This window comes from Lepisma saccharinum, chromosome 1 (genome assembly GCF_977018435.1).
Source record: "Lepisma saccharinum chromosome 1, izLepSacc3.1, whole genome shotgun sequence".
Classification (NCBI taxonomy): Eukaryota; Metazoa; Arthropoda; class Insecta; order Zygentoma; family Lepismatidae; genus Lepisma; species Lepisma saccharinum.
In genome coordinates, this window is record NC_139229.1 from 3,635,462 (window position 1) to 3,659,883 (window position 24,422).

General features: G+C 40.1%; 1 protein-coding gene across 16 annotated transcripts in view; it reads right to left on the reverse strand.

Annotated features, from left to right (window-relative positions):
• Positions 1-24,422, reverse strand: part of pHCl-1 (pH-sensitive chloride channel 1) — a 655,929-nt gene that overhangs the window by 124,158 nt on the left and 507,349 nt on the right. For all 16 annotated transcript variants that reach the window (XM_083128521.1, XM_083128534.1, XM_083128594.1 and 13 more), the window contains one exon: positions 5,358-5,584. In XM_083128521.1, the coding sequence (XP_082984647.1) occupies positions 5,358-5,584 (227 nt within the window). The remainder of the gene's footprint in view (positions 1-5,357; positions 5,585-24,422) is intronic.

A 24,422-nucleotide genomic window follows, 5' to 3' on the forward strand; every position in this document is an offset into this window, starting at 1 on the left:
ATTAAAATTAGTTATATGCTAGTTTAAATCATGTTTAATTGCATTTTACTGTACAAAAAACAAACTACATCTGGCCTACTTAGTACTTACCGACAACGTGATGTTTTTCTCGTTGTCAGGTGTCGTCTATTTTCTTTACCTTCACCCATAAATGCAACTGTTGATAGCTGGTTCATTAAGTATGAAAATGAAACGAAAAATACAAAACACAACGGTATAAACACTGTCACTAATTTATATGAGACTATACAAATATGGGGCGGACCGAACCAATCGAAGCCGAACTAGAGGGCGCCATATACGCTCAAGTTTGTGTTTTGTTTTCTATTTTAGTTCCCGCGCGTCATGCTTGACAGCGCTGTCGTCGCTTTTGCGAAACAGGCGTCTTCTCAAGAGAAAGCACACACTGTGGTATGGTTTGCGGAGTCAAAATCAATTGTTACGGTGCAGAGTTAAGTTTCGGCGTGTCTTTCACAAAACGCCGCCAACGGACAAGAGCATCAGGGCATGGCACAGACACAGAGGTTTTCTGGAAACGGGGAGGGTGTTGAAGAAGGGGAGGAACGCCACGCGTCCCCGACGAGACAGTTGAGCAAGTTGGTGATGTTTTCGTCCCCACTCCTCTGGACTTCTTCCTCGGGTGTATGTTAAGGACGCAGTTTAATCAACGAAGGTGCCACACGTAAATGCTCTGCGTGACCGAATTGTTTCTGCCATTGATACCATCCTTGACGACGTGCTGCTGCGCGAAGTGGAATACCGGCTAGATATTCTTCATGTCACTAAAGGTGCTAACATATAGCTGTGAAATTTTTTTGTAAGAAACTTTTTGAGTTGCTCTTTGCAATAAAATTTCCAAAAAAATGTTCAGGTGCGTTCGTTTTAATTTCCCATCACTTCAAAATACCGGAGGTTCATCGTGTACACCCTGTATTTCTAGCAAATAATTGGTTAGAAGATACGATATTAACCATTTAATATAAGATTCAATGAGTGCATTGAATTGCAGGCTTCAAGTTGCCCCCGTTTCCGGTCTATGATTAGACGTCTGTGCTTGAATGGATTGGCGCATGCGCAAATCGTTTAACCCCAAGCTGCTCCACGCGAGACCAAATTCCACGGACCTTCGTTGCTTTGTCGGAAGGTGACTCGAGTCAAATGTTTCGTCCGGTGTGCGGCCTCCCTAACTAAACGTGCAGTTATATGCATACATAATATGCAGGTAAAAATGTATACTGCATGCGAGGATTAGATTAAAGGAAACCTGTGTCCTAATTTCTTTTCTTGAAACATCTCTCTCCGAGCAAAATCTGTTTTGAGTTAAAAACTAACGTTCAGATATCACACTTGAACCAGACTTACAGAGGGATCTAAACCATTTAAACTCCCCTTCCCCAGCAGGAATCGAATTTGGGCCCCCTTAATTACACGTCATCACGTTCTCGGAGAGGCCCTTTCCGAAAAACCAAGAAATGCTGAAACCCGGTACACAAAGGTGAAACCAGGGATGTTATAAATATCTCCTCCTTATTATTAACTTTGAGACCAACATCCGCAAAAGCCGTTACGTAACGATCCCGGCTTTGCAATATGCACAAAGGAGATTATGAAGGCAGTGTGGCGCCTCGAGAAACACAAACGGACGATTCGGCGAATCAGTGTTTCCATATGCAATTTCATAATTTCCTTTTAAGATTAAACTATATTTCACTTCCCAATAGGAATTTTAATCTTCATCGTTAACTACTTGCTATTTAGTTAAAGCAGCCCGGGAATAAAGTGAATTAGCATGTAAAGTTAATTGAGCCACTGTCTAGTGCTTTTAAAGTATATTTATTCTAACACTCCGTTCTCTCGCCTTCAGGTAAATAAAAATCTTCTTGCCTGTGGTGGCAATCAAACCTACGGCAGACATTTTAACCCTATCTTACCCGTGCCGTATTTACTTACCTAAGGGGGGGCTCACAGGCCCCCACTTTTTTATCATTAATATTCAAGAAACAATTTTTTTTATTGAATCACTGCTTCCTTCATTGAATTTGATTTTAAAATTGTGGGAACGTCAGCACTTAGGCTATTTTGCTCCCGTCACATTATACGGGGGCCAGCCCCTTATCATTATAAAGAACAACTCTAACGTTGCATAATTAAAAATCTTAAAATGCTCTGACTTCTGTTAAAAGCTGAGGCTGTAAGCGGGCACTCAGCACACATAAGGACAACAGGACAACACAAACAAAATTATACTGGCCATGGGGTCAGTCGCCAGAGCCTCGTTAGTCTTCAGTCCAGGGTGTACTAACGTGGAAGTGAGGTTGACATTTGGGTGTACTACGTGGAAGGTCACCCCTTACACCCCACTTCCTTCATTGATTATAAATGTGCAGTTATTTATTAATTATAATAATATCAAAAATTACCATTATTAATTAAAAAAAATAACCAAATATTAGACGAGTGTAATACACGTATTTTACCATTCGTCAACCCTCACAAAAAGATTTTAATTAATGTTTCTTTTTATAGAGGGGCAGTTGTTTATTAATTATAACAATTACAAATATTTCCATCATTACCACCGATTGTACACAGTCACTGGCATTAGTGTCTCGAATAACACACATTCAAGGATGGCGTTTGATAGGCTAACCAAGTGCATATTGCCTTTTATTTACATTACTTTTATGCTTTTATGAACGAAAGTAATGTGGAAATATTGAGAACACCTTTGGAAACAATTTAATTTATTTCCAATTTTAAAAAATCACAGTTGAAAAATCGAAAATATATAGGTGGTGGGCCTGACAGCCCCCCACCCCCTCGGATAAGCTAGGGTTAATACAAATCCGGTTCTGATACCAACTACTTCACTCCTACTTCTCTTTCCCTCTTTCGCTCTCTCCTCTTTTCTCTCTGTCCCTCTCTTTCTCTCTCCTTCTCTATCTTTCTCTCTCTCTCTCTCCCCTTTCTCTTTCATTCACTTTCTTTAGGTATATGCCAAAAAAGAAATTACAATTATAAAAGGTGAAAAGAATCAAAACGAATAAGCAAGATACAATAAAATATTTTAAAATACGTAAAGTTTATAATTGGCAGATATTTTTGTACCTTCTAATTGTATTAAAACTTGTTACAACAAAATGTTTCCTTCATAGTTGAAATGTATTTTATGAGAAAAATGAGGAAACAAGTTTAATATCCATTGGCAATTTATCCTGTTAGCATAGTCAGGAACATAAAAATAAGGTGAACTTAAGTTTCAAATGTTTTTGTTCTATTTAATATAGAATGCTGATTTCTGTACAAAACTATAAGGAATTGTGATGGGTCAGCCCTCTACTGGCCTGATCAATATTGCCCTTTTCAATAAAACTTCCTCTTTCCGTCAGGAAAATATTATATTTGAATTTCACTGCTTCTAGGGTAAAAAAGTTGTAAATGGCAACACTGCGATGGAAATGAATAAGATAAAATAAAACCGAGCTGGAAACTGGAAACGAATGTCCATCTACAACTTCGTGTGCCGCTGGGAATAAGGGAGATCAAGGCTGCGGCCCCCCAGCCCCCCCCCCCCCCCGACAACCTTCTTGGTAATCCAGCAGCAGTCGTAGCAGCAACAAAGCGAATGCTTTTAATTAGGAACTAAAAACGTAACTGGTTGGAATGGATTGTGTCTCTCTTCTTGTTCTCCATTTTCACGGATGACCAGCTTCGTATGAGAACCAGAAATAACGAGGTATGGTGTTGATTAAGATTAAGAGGCAGTGGATTCGGTGGAGGGTGAAATCATTTCTGGTGGGATCTGTTTTGTTCTCTCTCTCTCTCTCTCTCTCTCTCTCTCTCTCTCTCTCTCTCTCTCCATTTTTATATTTTGCTTTCACTCTCCCCCTCTCTTCAACTTTCTGTTTCTTTACTTACCATTGTGTCTATTTTTTTATCTTTCATTGCCTCCTTCTTTTTCCCCTCTTTTCTTTATATTTTCTTCCTCTCTCTTACTTTTTCTTCTGCTTCATTATCCTTTTTCTATCTCTCTCTCTCTCTCTCTCTCTCTCTCTACGTACTTTTCCTCATATCTCTTTCATTCCTTCCCTCTCTTCGTTGGAATTTCTTCTTGTTTTTCTTACTCTTTCTTCCATTCTGTTATCTTCCTTTCTTCCTTTGATTCATTGTCTTCTTTCTCTCGCCCTACACATTTCTCCTTATATTTCTCTCTCTTTCTTATCCTTCCTATTTTTCTTCCTTCTTGTATTTCTATCTTTATTTCTCTTTTTTTGTTTTCTGCCATTTTCTCTCCATTTCTTTATCCGATTCATTATATACCCCTGTCCCTCTTTACCTACCTTCTCTAATTAACTCTCTAACCTTCAATACACGTTTACACGTTGGTTATCCGAGAGCGTATTTACAAACCCTATAGTACTGCAGAACCTCTTGCGATATTTGGCTACTGATTGGCTGCCATTCCGGAAGTTGATGCAGCGTTCCTTCAAGTTAACGCAAGATGGCAGGGTTCAAATTAACAGTGTAGATTTCAGATATCCATCCCAACAAATAAGAAACCCATTTACATTAAGGTTCATTTTTTAGCAAAATTATTTAAATTAATGTTTTAGAAGACAGAAATCAGAACTCTTCTTGAAGGGAATGATTTTTCTATTTAAAGTGACACCAGTGCAAGCATTGTAACTACCAATGACTATTGAGAAAATTATGTATATCCACCGTATAGCATTTTAAACATTTATTTTATTATATAAACGTATATTTCTTAACGTAATTCCGACAATCTGTTTACAAACTTTATTACAATATAATCAAAAGTCTTATTTTTCCATACTTTTGCTGTAAGTGAAGAAGCAAGGAACAATGGACACGGAACATAAAGATTTCCGGTGCACACAGCCAATAAGAAAGTGTTATATACCTCTGGTTCTGCAACACTATAGGGTTTGTAAATACGCTACCCGAGAACACTTATTCGAATCACGTCGCCAGGAAAGCAAAATTTCTATTTATGTCGTATAAAGATGCGAATGAGAAAATTGTGCCACAAACAACCATATCACAACTATATTGTCTCCAGTAATAGGGAAGACAGTGAGAAAGCTGAATTCTCTGGAAAACAAGTCTCTGCCCAAGTGGTGACCCGAGAGCGCTCGACCAACGAACGCGTGAGAGGGGAAGTGAGTGAATGGAGGAGAAAACGCGGCTGCAGCTACCAGCACGCACTGCTTTGCTTCCCTCACTCGCTTTCTCCCCTTCTCTGCCGTTACGCGCGGCCATGCTCCACACATTCCCGAGGAAAACGTTCCTCACCAAAATCGATGGCAAATGAGCGTTCCTCGTTGGCACCTTACCTCATGACGTAGACGACCGTTCCGTTCCTGAAGATCCTCAGAGCGAAGTGAACAGGGATGAGGGGATCCTTGAAGTCCCCGTGCATGATGAAGTACGTGTCCGGCAGCCACACGTCCTCGTAGTGGTGGATGGCGTTCAAGTAGCTGAAGTTGGTGTCGGCGCCATACTTGTGCTCCAGGCGAGGGTCGCCCCACGTCTGCTCCAGTAGAAACTCCACTTCGTATTTCTGGAAATCAGAAACATACGCATTCAGCATTGATTTAAATTAATTCAAAGAATTAATTTATAGAATAATGTACACAAGGATTTTTGGAGATACCAGTCACTTTTTGGTGAAAGTACATTAACCTCGTAATCATTTAATAGTTTTTATCAGGCTCTAAGAAAGGAAAATAAAGGATACAAAATATATGTACTAATTTGCTGAAGCTCATTCGAAAGGAAATGTAATATGTTAACTTAAATTTATCTTGATTTAAAATTCGATAATGCTCGGCCCTCGTTGTGGAGTGGTTAGCACATCGCGCTGCGACGTCAGGGGTCTCGGGTTCGAATCCCGACCTGGGCATGGAGAGTCTCCTTTCATCAATTTCATCCTGTCATCATTCATCCCCATCTTCGCAAATTAACCAAAAGTGGCACAAAAAGCAAATTAAATAAAGCAAATCAATCAATAAAATTCGATAATGTTTATAAACAAAAATAGCAAACATTTTTTGTAGAAAAATATACAAAATACTAATCGTGTTAAACAATAAACAGTGTCATTATCATTAAACTTTAAATAACTATGGCAGCTGATATTTTGCAAACTATAATTTTAAAAAATTACCAAATTTTAGCTACAAAGATTATATAAAAATATTTTAAGTTACAATTATATAGTACATCCAGAATGTTTCACTTTCACTGGAACATAAGTTACTGAAATTATTACAGTTGCATTAACACACTCAACAAACATTTTCATAGTAGGTTCATCTTGTACCTACACAGTATCAGAAACGCAAAAATTATATTTACATAATATTTTTTTTTGCTTTAATCAAACTGTTCACATATTTTACAGGCCCATTTACCATGAAAAGCCTTTCAAGCGATTTTAAGTGTGTGTTTTTTAAACAAAAAAAGCATTTTTAAAAAAATCCGATTTAAATCAAAAACATCATCAAAGCTATTTCTTCTAATATATAAAAATGGATGTATGTGTGTGTGTGTGTGTGTTTGTTGCGGCATAACTCTCGAACGCCTGGAGCAATTTCAACCAAACTTGGTCCACATATCACTTGCAATATGAAAAGAAATAATGTGGGGTTAAGACGTCCCTGGCACCCCTAGGGATGGGAGCGGGAAGTGGGTGACATGTAAAAATAATCGAAAACGACTGATATTAGTGTGGAATCCATAGTTTGCGGGGTCGCTAAGATGAATAGTGACACTCCCAATGCCGTTCATTTTACACTATAATAATTAGAAATCATTATTTTCCCCTCTAATACAATATTGGGATAAATAAATACCGAGGCAACGCCGGACAATCAGCTAGTTTTAAATAAAATCATGGTTTTTATCCATCCTGACATTCAATATACCAAGGACAGACTTCTTCTATCTTCCCGACTCCTTACAGGGTAGGAGCCTTCGTTCAAAAAGACATATTTATTGAGCTGATCGGTACAACTGACTAATAGTCTTCAAAATAGGCACCTCCTGCATCAATGAACTTCTGTAGGCGGCTTTTCCATGACTCAAAGGCGTCCCCGAAGTCCTGTTCTGGGATGGCTGCAAGGGCTGCCTTGACATTTGCTTTGATGTCCTCGATGGAGTCGAAACGTTTTCCTTTCAGCACTGATTTTAAGCGTGGAAACAAGAAGAAGTCAGGAGGCGACAAGTCCGGACTGTAGCGAGGCTGGGGGACCACAGGAACGTTGACTCGGACCAGGTAGTCCTTGACGATGAAGGCGGTGTGGCTGGGGGCGTTATCGTGGTGAAGCTCCCAGTTGTCCTTGATGTCCCTTCGCTTGCGCGCGACGCTTCTTTTCAGCCTTTTCAGGACTTCCTGGGAGTAAGCAGCGTTCACGGTCTGTCCGGGCGGGACAAACTCGTAGTGGACGATCCCTGTCACTCCGAAAAAGGCGATGAGCATGGTCTTCGTTTTCGATTTGCTCATCCGCGCTTTCTTGGGACGGGGTGAGTTTGAGGTGTGCCACTCAGCGCTTTGTCGTTTTGTTTCTGGATCGTACTGAAAAGTCCACGTTTCGTCACCGCTTATCACTGTCTCGAGAATGGCAGGATCGTCTTCGCACAATTGCAGCAGTTCTTCGCATCGGAGCACTCGGTTCTGTTTCTGTTCTGCAGTCAAAACTCGCGGCACAAGTTTCGCGCAGACTTTCCGCATGTGCAAGTCCTTGGTAACAATGCGTTGCACCGTTGTCTCCGATAAGTTCAGGGCTTCTGCTACTTGGTAGAGACTCAAACGCCGGTCCGTGTTCAAAAAACCACGCACTCTCTGCACATTCACGTCAGTTCGGACCGACGACGGGCGTCCAGACTGGGATTCGTCAGTCACCTCTTCCCGGCCCTCACGAAAAGCCTTGTGCCACTTTTTGACTTGAGAAGAGGGCAGACACTCAGTCCCAAACGCCTGTTGAAGCATTGTGACCGTTTCGGAAGGAGACTTGCCCAACCGGACGCAAAATTTGATCGCGTAGCGTTGCTCTAACGAACTTTCCATATCACCGTGTCACGCACCACCGTATAGGGGCTACTGTTAAGGCCGATGCTACCGCTCCGAAAGCTGGGAGCCAACTGACACGCGTTGCGCTGCGAAGCAGCGTTGCCAACCCCTCAACTACGAAAAGTGCTGTTCGAACTGTGAAATTATGCTAGAATGCCACCCAATTGTGCTAGGCAGTATTATTATTATTATTATTATTATTATTATTATTATTATTATTAAAAATATATTTTATTACTATTTTAAAATGTTATATTTTATCCCACACGCTCAAAAATACACTGAAAGATGCACGCACGAAGAATTAAAATCATGCACAGGAACAACGCTTTTTTTTTGCCGCGGAGGAGACGGCTTCCGAAATGGTAAGATGTCGAGTTGACTGAACCGAACCGAATACAAGCTGAAGATAAAGATGGTAAAAATTTGCCGACAAAGGAGGGCGCCACATGAGCTTCATTTGTCAATGAAATTTTCTACTAAACATTCCTTGCGAAAATACAGGCACCGCTAATGGCTGAACCCTTGTGTCGGTGCTAGGAAAGGACAAACTTTTGATGGTAGCCCGCCCCAACCCTCCTCTTCGATTTTATGGCAGGAAGATGCGGAAGAGATGAAAGGCGTTGGTGAGGGACGGGATCCCTGGGCCGGTTTACTCTCTTTTGTTGGAAACATGTACACTCCTGAATTAGAGATGTGGTTACTTTTATTTTTACTTCTTCAGAGCACTTTCCTTTGAGTTCAATATCTACCGACGGTTGCAGATTATGCTAGATTTGGGTGTTATGCCAAACACAGGGTGCTAGGTGCCAAAGACTGTTAAATTATGCTAGGTTTAGCACCATTATGCTAGGGTTGGCATCGCTGCTGCGAAGCCAACACCCACCACCACCGTTCATGTCAAGCAGAGTGCGCTGCAGGGTGCGCACGCGTCAGTATAAAGTGAGGCTCATTACTTATGAATCCTACCCTGTATTATCCATGTTGGGAGATAATGATAGTGTATTATTATAGAGAGGATTCACACCGAAGCTTGGGAACTAACCAATCAGCAACAACGTTTCACACCGTAGCGGTATGACAGATCAAACAAGCCTGCGTTAGATTGGTGAAATCCTCAAGCGGCACGTGTCGCCTGTCCCTTCGGTGTGAAATCTCCCTACGTTACGTTTTTAGCTTTCTGAGAAGCACAGGCTATTTACACTGTCTCTGAGAACATTTTTAACGTCTGCAGACCTTCTTAATCTTTATTTCATTTACGGATTTGGTTTGTTTTACTTCGCTTTTCTGCCACTTTTGGATGAGGATGAGTGATGAAATTGATTAAGGTACACTCACAAAGAACGCTCAGGCCAGGATTTGAATCCTCAACCCCTAGGAGTATGCTATAAGTTTTAGTTTTAGCTTTTGGTGCGGGTGTAAGGAGTGACCCTTCCCGAAGATTCCCAATGTCAACCTTCCTTCCACGATAGTACACTCACCCTGGACTGTATTTTGCAGACTAGAGAGTCTCTGGCGTCTGGACTCACAGCCAGTATAATCCCCTGTGCGACTCGTGTTGTGTCACCAATATATGTCTGTGACTGTCCCTTCATCCATTTCATCTTATCACCACTCATTTCCATCGTCGCGATTAGTCAAAAGCGGCAGAAATTCCACGTTAAATCTAACAGAATAAAATAATAGACATTTGAAATGCGCTAAAAATATAAACATCATTGTCTAAACGTTGTAACTGTAATTGTGCATATATAGGGGGCCTGATGGTGTTGTTAGCACCGGGCTCCCAGTATATAAATCCGGATCTGGACTTAAGAAAACCTTAACGGTTAACGATTCTTCCAAAGATAGTAACTAATCTGTACTACTTTACCAACGAAGTAACTGTAACTCTTACTTCTAAATATAAAGGAAGTTTCCCAAGATAGCGTCAGTTAATGGTTTTGATGGATATGTTGTTTTAAGTCCACTTTATGCACAGTAAGGCTAATCGGGACTGGACCTACAGTTTAAAGTGGGATCCGAACCACTTGTGCCTCCACCGGGTATCGAACCCGGGACCCCTTGATTACAAGGCGACGACGCTACCACTGCGCCATCGGGGAGGCCCAGTTAATGGTTTTATGCATGGTTGTTAAGGGTCCAGGAATTTAAAATAAATTCAATTCCGGTCCAGGAGAGAAAATCAGCGAGCGTTAATGGGTTCTGGACTGTAAGGAACCTTTTTATCTGTAGAGGATTTCAATTTGATCCAGGAACGATTCTTTCGGGTCAATTTAAATACGGTCCAGGAAACCTTTTTCCGGATCAATTTACATTGAGTCCAGGAACATTTATTCCGGATCAGTTTAAATAGGGTCACAGTTCCTTATTGAAATGAAACATTACCCAACTTGGAACGAATTTAAATTGTAAAAAGGTTCCGGTCCTGTTGCGGAACCCAATAGAACCCATTAGAATGTAGCGGTTCCTGCATCTTTAACAATCCCAGGGTTGTTAAAGGTCTCGGAAATTGTAAATAGGTAAATTCAATTCCCGTCCGGGAGAGATCAGCAAATGTAAATGGGTCTTGGACCGCAAGGAACCTTTTTATGTTTAAAATATTTCAATTCGGTCCAGGAACCTTTTATCCAGATGAATTTAAATACGGTCCAGGAAAGTTGTGCGAGACAGAATTAAATTGTCCTGTTTGCGGAACCCAATAGAACGCATTAGAATTTATGAGTTCCCGAACCTATAACAACCCTGGTTTTATGTGATAACGCAGCTGCACATCTACAGAGCATTACAAGTGCTCACCTCTAAAACTCCTTCCGAGGCGAGAACTTCGAGAAAAAGATGATCAGTGGCCAGGTGCGGGAATCTCGCGAAGATCAACTTGTCCTCGGCATTACTGGAACCCTCGCCCCCACCCCACCCCATTCCCAAGCAGAAAAGTTTGCAAAAACCTCGCCCTGCGGCGCCACTGACGCCTTCTAATCCCCGCGAACAGTTGGCGAGAGAATTTGCAATTTGATACCTCGTGATGAGAGGCCCGTTTCTTTAAGCCTCGAATACAACTCGCTTCTCTTCTGATGCAACGGTTCGTTACACCCGCTCATGTTTTCCTCAACTTGAGAAGTTCAATCTCCTTCCTTCAACACCCTTCGCTTCCTGTAAACTATCACGTAACTTTCTTATTCTCTTAAGAAAGTTAATTGTCTGTAGTTATTTACAGGGAACAGTACCGTAATTTCAATTACCGTTACTTCAAAACAAGGTGCATTAATTTAAATCAGGTGATTTTTTTTAAAAAAAAATCATTGATTTAAATCACTTCAAAGAAATAATTTGTATAGAATAATGTACATAAGGATTTTGTAGATAACAGAATCACTTTTGGTGAAACTATGTTAATCTCGTAACCAATGAATGGTCTTTATTAGGCTCTAAGAAAGGAAACAAAATACCGTGCGTCCATTTCCTTGCGAGGCCGAGAGATCAGGAGAAGTGTGGCGGGCGGCGCTGGCGGAGATGCCGACATTCTCGACCAGTAACGTCCCGCTTAAGTTTACCCTCGAAAGCATTTTGCTTCGCTCGGCATCGTTTGGAGGTTTCGCATGTGCAACACTGTATCCAGATTACGTTGCAGACTAAACCGTTAATAGTCAATGGTTTTAGTGAGCATTGTTTGCAATCTGAAAGCTCCGAGCTTGAGTTGTTCTTTCCTTCGCGACTATAGGTGCCCTGGACAGAGATGCGAATGGAGTGAGGAACAGGCCTTGAACCGAATGCGTGTTAATTTCGTACTGTGTGAAATAGAGTTTACCGAAATAACCGTCATAGCATCGACGAACTAAAATACAATATATGGGCATAACTTGGAAGAATTACGGAAGAACTTTTGTGTGTGAATCAAAAGTTCATCAAACGATGCCAGGAATGTGTGAATGTAGATGGACATCACTTTGAACAACTCTGATAACACAGGTTAGTGCTCGTTTTGCAATAATAATACAAATATCTGCATGCTAAAGATATGTGCATAAAAATAAGCGGGAAGTTAATGGTCGAAAATGTCGGCATCTCGGCTAGCGTCGCCCGCCACACTTCTCCCGATCTCTCGGCCTCGCAAGGAAATGGACGCACTGTAATGTACTGACAGGGTTTAGCTCACTTGAATGGAAATGTAAACTGCAAACAAATTAGATTTCTCTTGATTTAAAATTCAATAATTTCTATAGGCAAAAGTAGCAAAAAATTTGTGTAGAATAATATGCAAAAAGCTAATCATATTAAACCGTAAATAGTAATTGAAACAGATCACTAAAATAGATAATTAAACTGTAAATAAACATGGCAAGTATCTTAAAAATGACGAAAATTCAGCTGCAAAGAATATAAAAAATATTTTAAGTTACAAGTATATAGAACATCCAGAATGTCTTATTTTGACTGAAAGGAAAGTTACTGAAATTATTATTAGTTTCATTAACACATTCAACGATATTTACATAGTTCGCAGAAACAGAAAAATATATATTTAGGTACATTTTTTATTTGCTTTAATCAAACCTTTCAAATGTTTTACAGGATCGTTTATTAGAGAAATCCTTCCTATAGAAAAAACATATCTATATGTATGGTGAAAAAAACCATACAAGCAATTTTAAGCGTGTTTTTTAAAAAAAATCAAAAGGTTGATTTAAATTTAAATAAAATCTTATTTAAATTTTAAAAAAAATATAAAAAAATATGATTTTTATCCAGCCTGCTTCAAATGTAACGCCAATTACTTGTTATCAAGAAGAGAAAAACCTCTAAACGCACGGCCATGAAATTAGGCGTGTGACAGAAGTTGTCGCTGTTGCCACGTTGGAGCACAACCCCTCGTGTTCGGAGGTTTAAGAGAATGAACGATATCGTTGTAGAGTTCGTCTACGTAATCCACGTGATACAAACTGACAATATTTGCTCGAAAGGTCAGGGATGACACAAAAGTAACTTAAGAGAGATCTCTTCCATGGGACGCTCGACAGATCTCTTTTAAGCCATCCTGAGGACCGTTACAGGAAGATGAGATTTGCAGAAAATGTCTCTCATGATATGTTGAATGGCCCAAACTGTTCGACAACATTTTGTGGTCAGATAAGGCAGTATTCCCCGTTGAGGGTTTTATTAGTATCAATATTGCATTGGTGAGAATCTTCACATTTGTGTTGAGAGGGCACAGGGACGCGCAAAGATAACAGTATGTCGCAGTACAGGAACAATAGTTGTTCAAGCTGCTCGGTTATGAAAATATGTCAAGAATGTTGGGGTTTATTTGGAGTTTTGAATTATGAAAAACACAACTTTACGGAGTGGACTGCATAGCAACACCAGTTGAAACAGAATTGGTTAGCAAATAATTGATTTGATTGATTTGTTGTTTTAAGTCAACTTTATGCACACTAAGGCTAATCGGGACTGGACCTACAGTTTAAAGTTGGATCCGAACCACTATGTGCCTTCACCGGGAATCGAACCCGGGACCCCTTGATTACAAGGCGACGACCACTGCGCCATCGGGGAGGCCGGTTAGCAAATAAATGAGTCAATCATTTAAAAACAACGAATTTTTATGTACTAGTCTTACGTCATTACGAATTAATTTTAGAGAAATTAGAAGGCGGTTTGAGACAGTGTTCGAAAACTTGTGAACAAATTCAGAGAAGCAGGTTCTGTTGTGGATAATGAAATAAATGGTGTGCGATTACAGAGGAGAAAGTAGACGACGTTGGAGCACAATTAGACGTTTCCATGACGTCTGCGTGGCGAGTTAGCAAGCTTTTAAACCTGAAGCCATGCATTAGAAGAATTGAAAGAAAATATCAGGGGAGAAATTGAAGGAATTTCGAAAGAGGAACTCATACGTGTTAGTGAAAATTTCCTTAAAAAATGCCGTAAATGTGTGGAAGCAAGACATCATTTCCAACACCTCTTGTAACAAGGTACGTGCGCATTTACATTGTAAATGTCAATGTAATTGTACGAGCTTATTTCATTAGACAAAAAAAGTGCGCGTCAAATCTCCTGCATATGGCCTTGAACGGCTGAACAGCAGCAGCGACGAATCACAGACGTGCGGCGTTGCCTAGTTCCGTGCTCTCCGTGACAAGGCGTTTAGCTCAAACACGCTCTCTTCTTTCCGTGTGAGACATGGCACCGCTGCAGTGCGCTGCTATTGGCTATCGCCATATGCAGGAGATTTGGCGCGCACTCTACGTAGCTAGTTGTTCCACTTACGCGGATGTTGCTTCCAGTTTGGCGGCAGACGCGCTCGCGTTGAGCGTTGAGCTAGCCGTCGCTTTGCGGGCACCGAGGCTAAGACATGCACTGTATAATTACACTAATTGCAACAGAATCCGTTAGCAAAGGAAGTAGCTATAATCATTTAAATATATTGAGTGACTTATCAGACATCATGTATTCCTAAAGTTTATTTAATTCTATTTTATATGTATATCTGAAAATTATTGTTGACGACACCAAAAGTGTCACGACACCAAAAGTGTCCCCTTTAAATCAGATCAGTTCTATCCCTTGGTTCTCGTCATCATGTACTGTCAACAAATTTGTTTAGGCGTCAATTGCTCTCTTAGGGACTGCATTTGTCGAATCAAGGCGCGATATGTTGAGCCATCCCCTCATTTTTCATTCTATTTGTTGTTCATCCCACTACTCCTGAGAAATGGTGAAGAGTCTAAGTGACAGATAAGTCACTTAGGGATCTATTACGTCGATTCTGGACAAAATGGCCACCAAAACTGTCCGAAAGTGATTGACAAGGGTAGACAAGTAGCTTATAAGGGTTAAGGTTTGGAACTTTTACCGTCCGACTTTTCCAGAGTTCGGAAAGTCTGATATTTGTTCACTTGCAACAACCGAGTTTAAGTGAAACTTACTTAGTGGATAGCAACTGTCTTGAATACGTAATTACAATAATTATTAATTTCTTTGAAATCATAAATCTTGATATATTTTTTTTGTTTCTCTTTGTGCACAGAATGGTTAATCGGGACTGGACTTGTAGTTTAAAGTGGAATCCGAACTACTATGTGCCTCCACCGGGTGCGTATTCACAAACCCTATAGTGCTACAGAATCTCCAGCGATATGTGGCTTCTGATTGGCTCTCATTCCGGAAGTTAATACAGTGTTTCTTCAAGGTGGCAGGGTTCAAATTGACAATGTTGATTTAAGATATCCATCCCAACAAGATAAGGAAGCCCTTCAAATAGGTTAATTTTGAGCACATTTTTTAAATTAAGGTTTTGAAAGAAAATAAGAACACTTATTGAAGTTAGTGGTTTTCTTATTTAAAGTCACATCAGTGCAAACATTGTAACTACTTATGCACAGTCTCATTTATTGTATATTTTCTATGTCACGTCCATGGTTGATTATACAGAAATGGATTTAATTAGTATATTCTAAGATATAAAATGTCTCCTATATGCTACAAGCGCTTTCAGAGATATCAACAATTTTATTCACGATGGCTTCTATTGTTTTTTATCGCCTGAAAACGATTCAAAAACATTTTTCACATTTTTTGCCATACAAATACATAATTTCGACAATTTGATTATAAATTTTATTTCTAATTAATCACGAGTCTGATCTTTCCATACTTATGCCGTAAAAAGACAAACAACGAACGACGTACAAGTCAATAAGAGAGCATTATGTGCCTCTGGTTCTGCAGCACTCGAGGGTTTGTAAATACGCCCACCGGGTATCGAACCCCCAGGATTCCTTGGTTTTCAAGCCGATGACGTTACCACTACTCCATCGGGAAAGGCATGAAATTATTATGTAGAATCTTCATTGTTAAAGGTAGAGATGGAGCTCTCCTTTCGCATCGTAGCGTGTCGTGTGGAGGAGTGATATTCTCAAGTTAAGGGAATGTACTGAGCCTCACGCCTTTGAGCCACGGATACTCATTGCTTGCAAGCTTCTTGAGCGTCAGAGCCGCTCGATTGTCAGAAGAAGAACCACCTGACATCACTTAGAAAGGAATTAGAACCAGGCTCACCAGCGTTGTACTGTTCCTCACTCATTCTACTTTATTTGTAATTCATTTCCTTTTTGTGGTTTAGTAGTTATATTTCTAGTTCATCTCTGTTAAATAATTTTCATTTATTCATCACAAACTTATTTTTGGTATTTTGGTGTCAATTATTGAAATGTTCTAGAAAGCAACTCATTTTGATTTGTTGGTCTTACTTCGGTTTTCTGACAGTTTGGGCTAATCGAGAAGATGAAGGTTTTGATTGAGTTGGTGTTTAAGTCCACTTTATGCACAGTAAGGCTAATCAGGACTAGACCTACAGTTTAAACTGGGATCCGAACCACTATATGCCTCCACCTGGAATCGAACCCGGGACCCCTTGATTACAAGGCGACGACGCTACCACTGCGCCATAGGGGAGGTCTTGAGAAGATGAAGGTGAGTAATGATATGATGAAATTGATTCAGTCAAAAGTGCCAGAAACGCGGCGTAAATTAACCAAAGCAATAAGATCTTGTTTCTAGATGTTACTTTTAGCTCACATTAGCTGTTTTCTCCTCCCATTCCTTTTTCTTAAAGAAATTAAAATATTTAATTACCCCTTCACAGTGAGGTACGCAGGAGCGGAGGCTGATAGGAGTACAGCCCCTGACTTTTTTTTTTTAAAAAAATCACATGCTCAAATAAAAAGAGTAAAAGTCTCGACCAAAAAGTGATAAATGCAACTCCACTTTAAATGACCCCGAATAACAATTTTTTGTCTTTGAACAATTTTTAAAACAAAGGTTAAAAGTACAATTTTATCGTGTTATCTCCCTTAGCAACAGCCACATTTACAGCTCCAGCCCCCCTCGGAAAAAATCCTGCGTACGGGAGTGCTGTTCCATGATTAACATTAAGACAAATAGATTTTATACATCTTCAAGGGACATAATGGGTCCGATTTCTAGTGCTACGATTCTATGAAACCCACCAACGTAGAAAAAGCATAACATCTACGTTTCGAATCAGTATTTTCGCATTATTATTGTTTTCCCCTTTTCTTCCTGGAAAAATTGCTGGGTCGTTATGCAATCTGCATAGTTCCGTTGAGCAAAAATCCTGCGGTAGGATCAAATATTCCCTGTGCGCGTTATCGTCGGACGAATATCCGGGGATCTGGCTGCAAAACGTCCCGTTGTATCGGTTTTTCATAAGCCGTGTAATCCTGGGTGTAATTATCTTGTAACACCTAGCGCCGCGTTCTGCTGTTTTGCGCAATATTGTGTTTCGCGGAGGGCGAGGCGAGGGATGGCACGATCGACGCTCTCTGCGTCATTTGGCGGTCGTCGCCTGTGATCCACTGCATGGTCACGTGATCCTCGGACATTGCTGGGCAGGAAGCTCCAATTAAGGTGGAGCTGCGTTAACGACCCTTGGTTCGCAATAGCGATTCGAGATGTCCCCGTCAGGGGCGGATTCAGTTTTTCTTTTCTGAGGCTGGGCACAGCATTTGCTATAAGTATATATATGTATATACATGTATACACCCCACACACACATAAATATATACATACATAAATGTGAGCATTCCATGTGAAAGTGCCACTGAACCTCAATTTTTAAAATTAAATGCAATAACTATAATAAATGATGTAACTTTATCATATCTTGTAAGTGAATGATATAAAATTGACTGTTGGATAAAAATTCAAGAATTATACATAATTAAGTTAGAAAGTAGAAGGTATTTTACATATTACTGCATTCGTTTATTTTAACTTTTTGATTTACTTGTGTTTCGTACTGTGTCCCACCCGTGACACCAAAAACAATTAATTTCTCCTTTAACTGTTAGATTTCCCCTCAAATCCACTAGAATATTCAAAGATCAATTACCTTCTTTCTTCGTCTTAAATAATATATTTTTCATCATTTGACAATTCACAGAAATTAAAACAATTTTCTTTTTAAGTAAACAGTCTGTTCCACCCGTGACACAAAATCTACAAATCTGGAAAGGTGTCTTAAGGGTAGTTATGTTTAATCAAAAGTGTTAAGTTTTATAATTCAATGCAAAGAAACTATAAGAAAAATGTTAAACATGTTGCTTAATTATTAGTAGAATAGTTACTTTAATTAAAAAATGTAATCAATGCCTCATATACATACATACATACATACATACATATGTATATATATATATATATATATATATATATATATATATATATATATATATATATATATATATATGGGGCATTGATTACATTTTTAATTAATATTATTAATTTATATTTATATATTAATATATATCTAGGGTGTTCATAAAGTCCCAGTACCTTTACCAAAAAACATAGCTCGGAAACTACATGCAATAGAACAATTCTGTTGATTGCAAAATGAGCTACAACTCTCCACATTTATACGCCATACACCTCAATGAGCGCCCCTCTAGTTGCTCTCAGAACATCAAGGCGGTAATCCACTTCTGCCCATACACGCCCCAGCATATCACCAGTAAGAGTTAGGATACTCTCCGTTATTCTTCTTCGAAGAGTAGCGACATCCGGAACAGGAGTGCGTTAAGCACAATCTTTGACATACCACCAGAAGAAGAAATCCAAGGGTGTGATATCAGGAGAGCGCGGTGGCCAGGGAATAGGTCCATCACGGCCTATCCATCTGCCTATCCAGAAGACCTCGAACATCCTTGGATCAATGATGGGGTGCCCCATCTTGTTGAAAAATTATGGTTGGCTGGAATTCCTCCAACTGAGGTACTGTTCAAGCATGTCGTAGTAAATGTTTTTTTGTAATGGTACCGGGACTTTATGAGCACCCTGTATTAGGGATTAGCTAATACCGATATCGATGTGTCGCAATTGGTATCGGTTGGATTTTATTTACCGATATCGGCCGATACTTTTGCGATGTTTATCTTTCCAAGGGTCCGTAAAAATATCGGGCGACACTTTCGCAGCGTAATTATCCTGGAGGTTATGCAGAGTGCAAAGTTTCCTTCTATTTTGCACCAAGTTTGTGTGAGAATTGCGTTTTGTGATTACACAACACGCATTTTAATATTCTGGCGTAATTATTGAACTCCGAGCGACAAGTTCAAGTTTCGTGCCACTTTCGTACATAAGGTTACATTTATTTCCGAAGGTTAATTTGCAAGTGATACGTGTCCCTTGCCATCTGTCGCGTGTCGTTTTGTTATGAAAGCTCCCTAGCGCGCTCGCATATGGTGAGTAAAACTTCTGTTGTGTTTGTAATTAAGTCAGAATGTCACAGTGTGTACATAGGAGAAACAAAGAAGAGGTTGAAAGAACACAGGGATGGTGTACGACTTAAGAGAGAGAGAAATACGATATTTAAGCACACGAGAGAAACAGGACATGACATAGAGTGGGATGAGGCTAAGCAGATAGGAAGGGAGAAGAGAATGCTAGTGAGAAAATGGAAAGAGGTCAAGGAAATAGAGAAGAAAGGGGGGAGAAGACAATGAACTGGAATGGGGGACTCAAGATAAACAAAGAATGGAAGAAGGTGTTAAAAAGAGTTAAAGGGACAAGACCGAAGGAGGAGAAAAGAAGGAAGAGGAATGAAGAAAGAAATGATAAGGACAAATAGCGTGAGATAAGGAGTCCAACCACTTTACAGATGAAAGGAAATGTTTATCTAAATCGCCTGTCAGGTGAAACAACAGTTGACAGGAGAAGGCCACCTGCTGGAACACCTGGAAAGGAATGTTCCAGATAAACAACTTTCTAATAATCTTGTGTCTGCAGGGGAGTGATTTGTGTGTGTGTGTGTGTGTGTGTGTGTGTGTGTATATATATATATCTTCCTGTTTTGTACCTTATTTCATTTGTATTTGGTACAGAGTGTGAAGAAGACCTTGCTAGAAGGTTGAAACGTAACGTTTAGTTTATGTTTTTAAAAGATATAATATATGTCGGCCTTGGTCAGCATATTGAGTTTTTGGTAATTAAGTGTAACAAATGTGTGCTCTTGTCTTCCTTAACATAAACCTATGAATTTGACTAACGTTCAGAAGTAATAATAAAACAGTTAATAGTGATATGTAATGGGATAGTTTCATTTATCTTTTTATGTTTCATTTTTGGGATTTCATTATAAGCTGTAAAATATATACATTTTTTCTTAGTTTATTTCTTTTCCACAATCGAATTTTATAGGATACAGCATACAGATTTTCATGTATTAGGAACATTCTTGCACCACATATATATACCTTTGTATTTGAGATAATATTGCGTCAGAATCCCTAGGATTTTCAAAATAATTGTAAAATTCTCTCAAAATGAGTATTCAGTTAATACATTTATTTGACGAAAACTCCTGAAAAAGATTATAAATTATTTTCAATATTAAATTTTACAAAATTCCCTCACAATGATAATACAACTTTTAAAAGAAAACCAGCACGTACTAAAAGGTAATATTAAAATTATTTTCCAGATATAAATTTATCATCAAAAAGTAAAATAAAGTGCTCCTCTGTGCGCTGCACCACGCCATCAAGTCGTATAGGGGTGTGGGGTTAGGGCCCCACACTTTCTTGATCTCGACTGGAGCTGAGGGTGATGTGATCAGCACCACGCCCCTGGCCGCCTTTACCCCCCAGGGTTTCCTAGAGGTACCCACTTTATACGACGCTGGGTTGGCGCCAGAGCTGCTTGAACAGGTTGAAAAAGTCCCGGTTCTCCCACACCGGGGATCGAACCCGGGTCTCTCGCATGGCAGACAGACTTTTTTTATCATCAAAAAGTGCTTTTGTTATTTGGAGGAGTTGCATGATTGTGCATCGTACACCTAACGGCGAAAGAAACAGTAGGCGAATTGTCCACCACCATTTTCATTCCGTCTGTAATACACATTGTGATGTAAATGAATTGAAATAAAGACGTCAATAAGCAGAGAACAACGCCTGCTTCGAACCAACATAGTTTCATTCCTTAAAACAACACAGGATGTAGAACAAGAAAGTAATGAAAATAGCAGTGGACAATTTGCTTACCATTATCTTTGCCGTTGACTGTACCTAAGCATATCATTTTTGAAATTCATGTAACTTTAACTCCAGAAAAGTAATTTCAAAATCCAAAATTCGTATGGGTATGGCACATCATTCGAAATAGACCTAGACTGAGTTTAATTCGTTCCCCTTTTACACGCCATTTTTCAAATGACGCATACTTAAGGAGGAAGCTTTTCATCTCCAACGAAAGAAGACATCCTGCCACACACTACAGAGCCAACGAGCGGCCTCAAGCAGCCCACCTAATGAAGTGTTCCATCCCCAAAAACAAAGCCTTCGAAGACCCGGAGCTGGCGACAGAATTGATAGACCGCCTCCGACACACATCTCCATAAAGATCAAGACCTTTCTCCCCCCCCCCCCCCCCCGCGGAGGGGTGAAAGAAGATCAAAGAAGACGACGAAGCCGCATTCCGGAAACACCGGAAAATCCTACCGAGGAGCGGCCCCTCCTTAATTACCGGAGTTTTCCCGGAGTCGAAGAATGCAGAAGTTTCAAGTTCTCCGGAGATGGTTGCTACGGATTTCGAAGGCGCGGTGGGGGGACGCACTAGCAAGCGGCGAAATTAGTTCTAGTACTTTAACTAAGAAACTTTGTCTTTTAGAATACCATCGGGGTTCGAGATTCTCTATTCTTGGCGAAGAATCTTCCTTTCATTTCATGGGGGCAAAATTTCCGTGCCTTCCCCCTCATGGAAAAACAAGAGGTGTTCATAAAGTTCCCGGAATGTTCAATATTGCCGAAACAGGACCTAGCCTTTGATTTAATCAATTAATAACACGTTGGTCTGTAAGTTTTTTTATGCTTTACGCCTCTTTTGTAAATGCAAAACAATTTGGAATCCCCAAAATATCCTTAAGACAAAAGTACAGTCCATTTGACTTGCATGTAAAAGGTAAAAAGGTAAAGTGCTCCCCTGTGCTTAGCACCACGCCATGAAGGCGTATAGGGGGTACGCGGTAAAGCCCCACACTTTCTTGATCCGTTCGTGAGTGGGGGTGATGTGATCAGCATCACGCCCCTGATCGCCTTTACCCCCCAGGGTTTCCCCCAGGTACCCATGTCATTCGACGCTGGGTGGGCGCCGGGCCCGCTTCCAACGTTAGAAAAATTCCAGGATTTGAACCGGCCGGGGATCGAACCGGTTCAAATCCGGGAACTTTTCTAACTTATGTACGGTTTTGAAAATGATGGGATATTCATAAAGTTCGCGGAATCTTTAATGCATGACCGAAATTGATACGCTAAATGCCTTCGTTGTTAGGTTTAGTTTTCTTAACATAAATAATAAGTTTCCAGTGCATTTGTGCTAAGAGAACAACCTAACCTAACAAGGAAGCCATTCCTTGCTGACGTCAGAACACGAATGTTGCTAGAGTCTTGTGCGATGAGTGAGAACATCACTGGTTGCACAGTGTAATCGGGACTGGAATCCGAACCGCTGTAAATTGTACCTGCACCAAGACACAAACCCAGGACCTCTTTGATTATACAGTGATAGTAGTATAAGTAGTTTTTTGTGAAACAGAAGTAGTCGTACGTTTTTATTATTAACATTGATTACAAAAAGGCTTATGCTTGGGAATTCATTTCCTCAGGCTAAACTGTCACCAACATGGGAAAATATTTGACCTAGAATGCTATGCCTTTGTGTTCATTAGCTAATGTTATTGGCTCGTAATCAGCAAGTCCCGGATTCGATTTCTGGTATCGATTTATTTAAGTGTCTATAAATCTAGCAGAGGTTTGCGGGACATTAATGTTTTAGACGGGACGGGAAAAATTCGGAACTTCTTTACTAAGTCGGGAAATTTTCGATACGCTTGAGTGATTATTTTTGTATTTCTGGTATAAAAACTAACTTTTTCCGAGATGATCCAGACACTTACAATGCGGAAGACATCGAGAATTAACGACTTTTAGAAATTACCATTTCCAATTTCCCGATTGTTCGGGATCGGGAAGTCATTCCTCGAAGTCGGGATCGGGACGGGTAAGTTGTTTTTCTCCCGATCCCGGTTACGATTTGATTTGATTTGATGTTAAAATTTTGGGTGCGTCAGCACTTAGGCTATTTTGCACCCGTCACATTATACGGGGTGCAGCCCCTTATCTTTACAAATAACAACTCTAACGTTGCATAAGTAAAATCTTAAAAGCTTAAAATGTTCTGACTTCCGTTAAAAGCTGAGGCTGTAAAGAGGCACTCAGCACACACAAGGACAAAAAACAGGACAACACACACAAAATTATACTGGTCAGAGTGCCAGTCGCCAGAGCCTCGTTAGTCTTCAGTCCAGGGTGTACTACGTGGAAGTGAGGTTGACATTTGGGTGTACTACGTGGAAAATCACCCTTTACACCCCCCGGTTACGACTATTCTGGATAAAGCACATCCATAAAATCTAGTCCCGATTAATTATTTGACGATCTGAAATAGAACTGCTAGAGAATTTGTTGTTCGTTCCAGTATAATGCTACTAATATTTTTATATTATTTAGTCATCCATTTTGGGAGGGGTACGTGCACCCCGTGCCCTTCCCGCTAAATCCGCTATTGCACGTATTCAATTAATGAAAAAGAGAAGGATTATATTTCCAAGTATGGAGCATGTTATATGGCACGTCGAGAGGCTTTGAAGCGTAAACAGAAGTCCAAAATCTCTATAGACAGCTCCGTGAAAAGTGTCAAGATTAGAAAAGCAACAGTTATGCAGATTTTATTCTCAATTTTTCTTCCTGCGAGCGAGGAAAATCGTAGCTGCTTATTAATATTCCTCTCGAACCGCTGAGCATACGCTACCCATCAGGAATATCTAATTACCCGACAGCTTCTGGCGAGGGATTTTCTCGAAAAGGATTAGTCTCGAGCTCCCCGGTGCCGAGTTAGCGGGCGTTTTATCTCTTCCGCGCCCACCTGAAAACCCTATTCACCCTAGCACCGGACTCATCTGTATCGCTTCCCACAGCTGCGGGCGGTAAAAAGGAGTTTTCTAATGGCACGGTTAATGAACACTGGCCAGAGAAAAAAAGTTTGAAATGGCAGGAACGGTTTTGCATATTTCGCGCTCTGTAAGGTGAATGGACCTTATAGAAAAAGTTGGACCAGCACGCTGCCAGAAAGAATGAAATATTGAAGGATGAATTTTTGTTGGCGTCAAAGAGACTCGCCTGTCAAGAGACTTTTAATTGCTAGAAAATTGGAGTTGGCTGTGAAGTTAATCTATTTCAATTGGTTTGTCCTA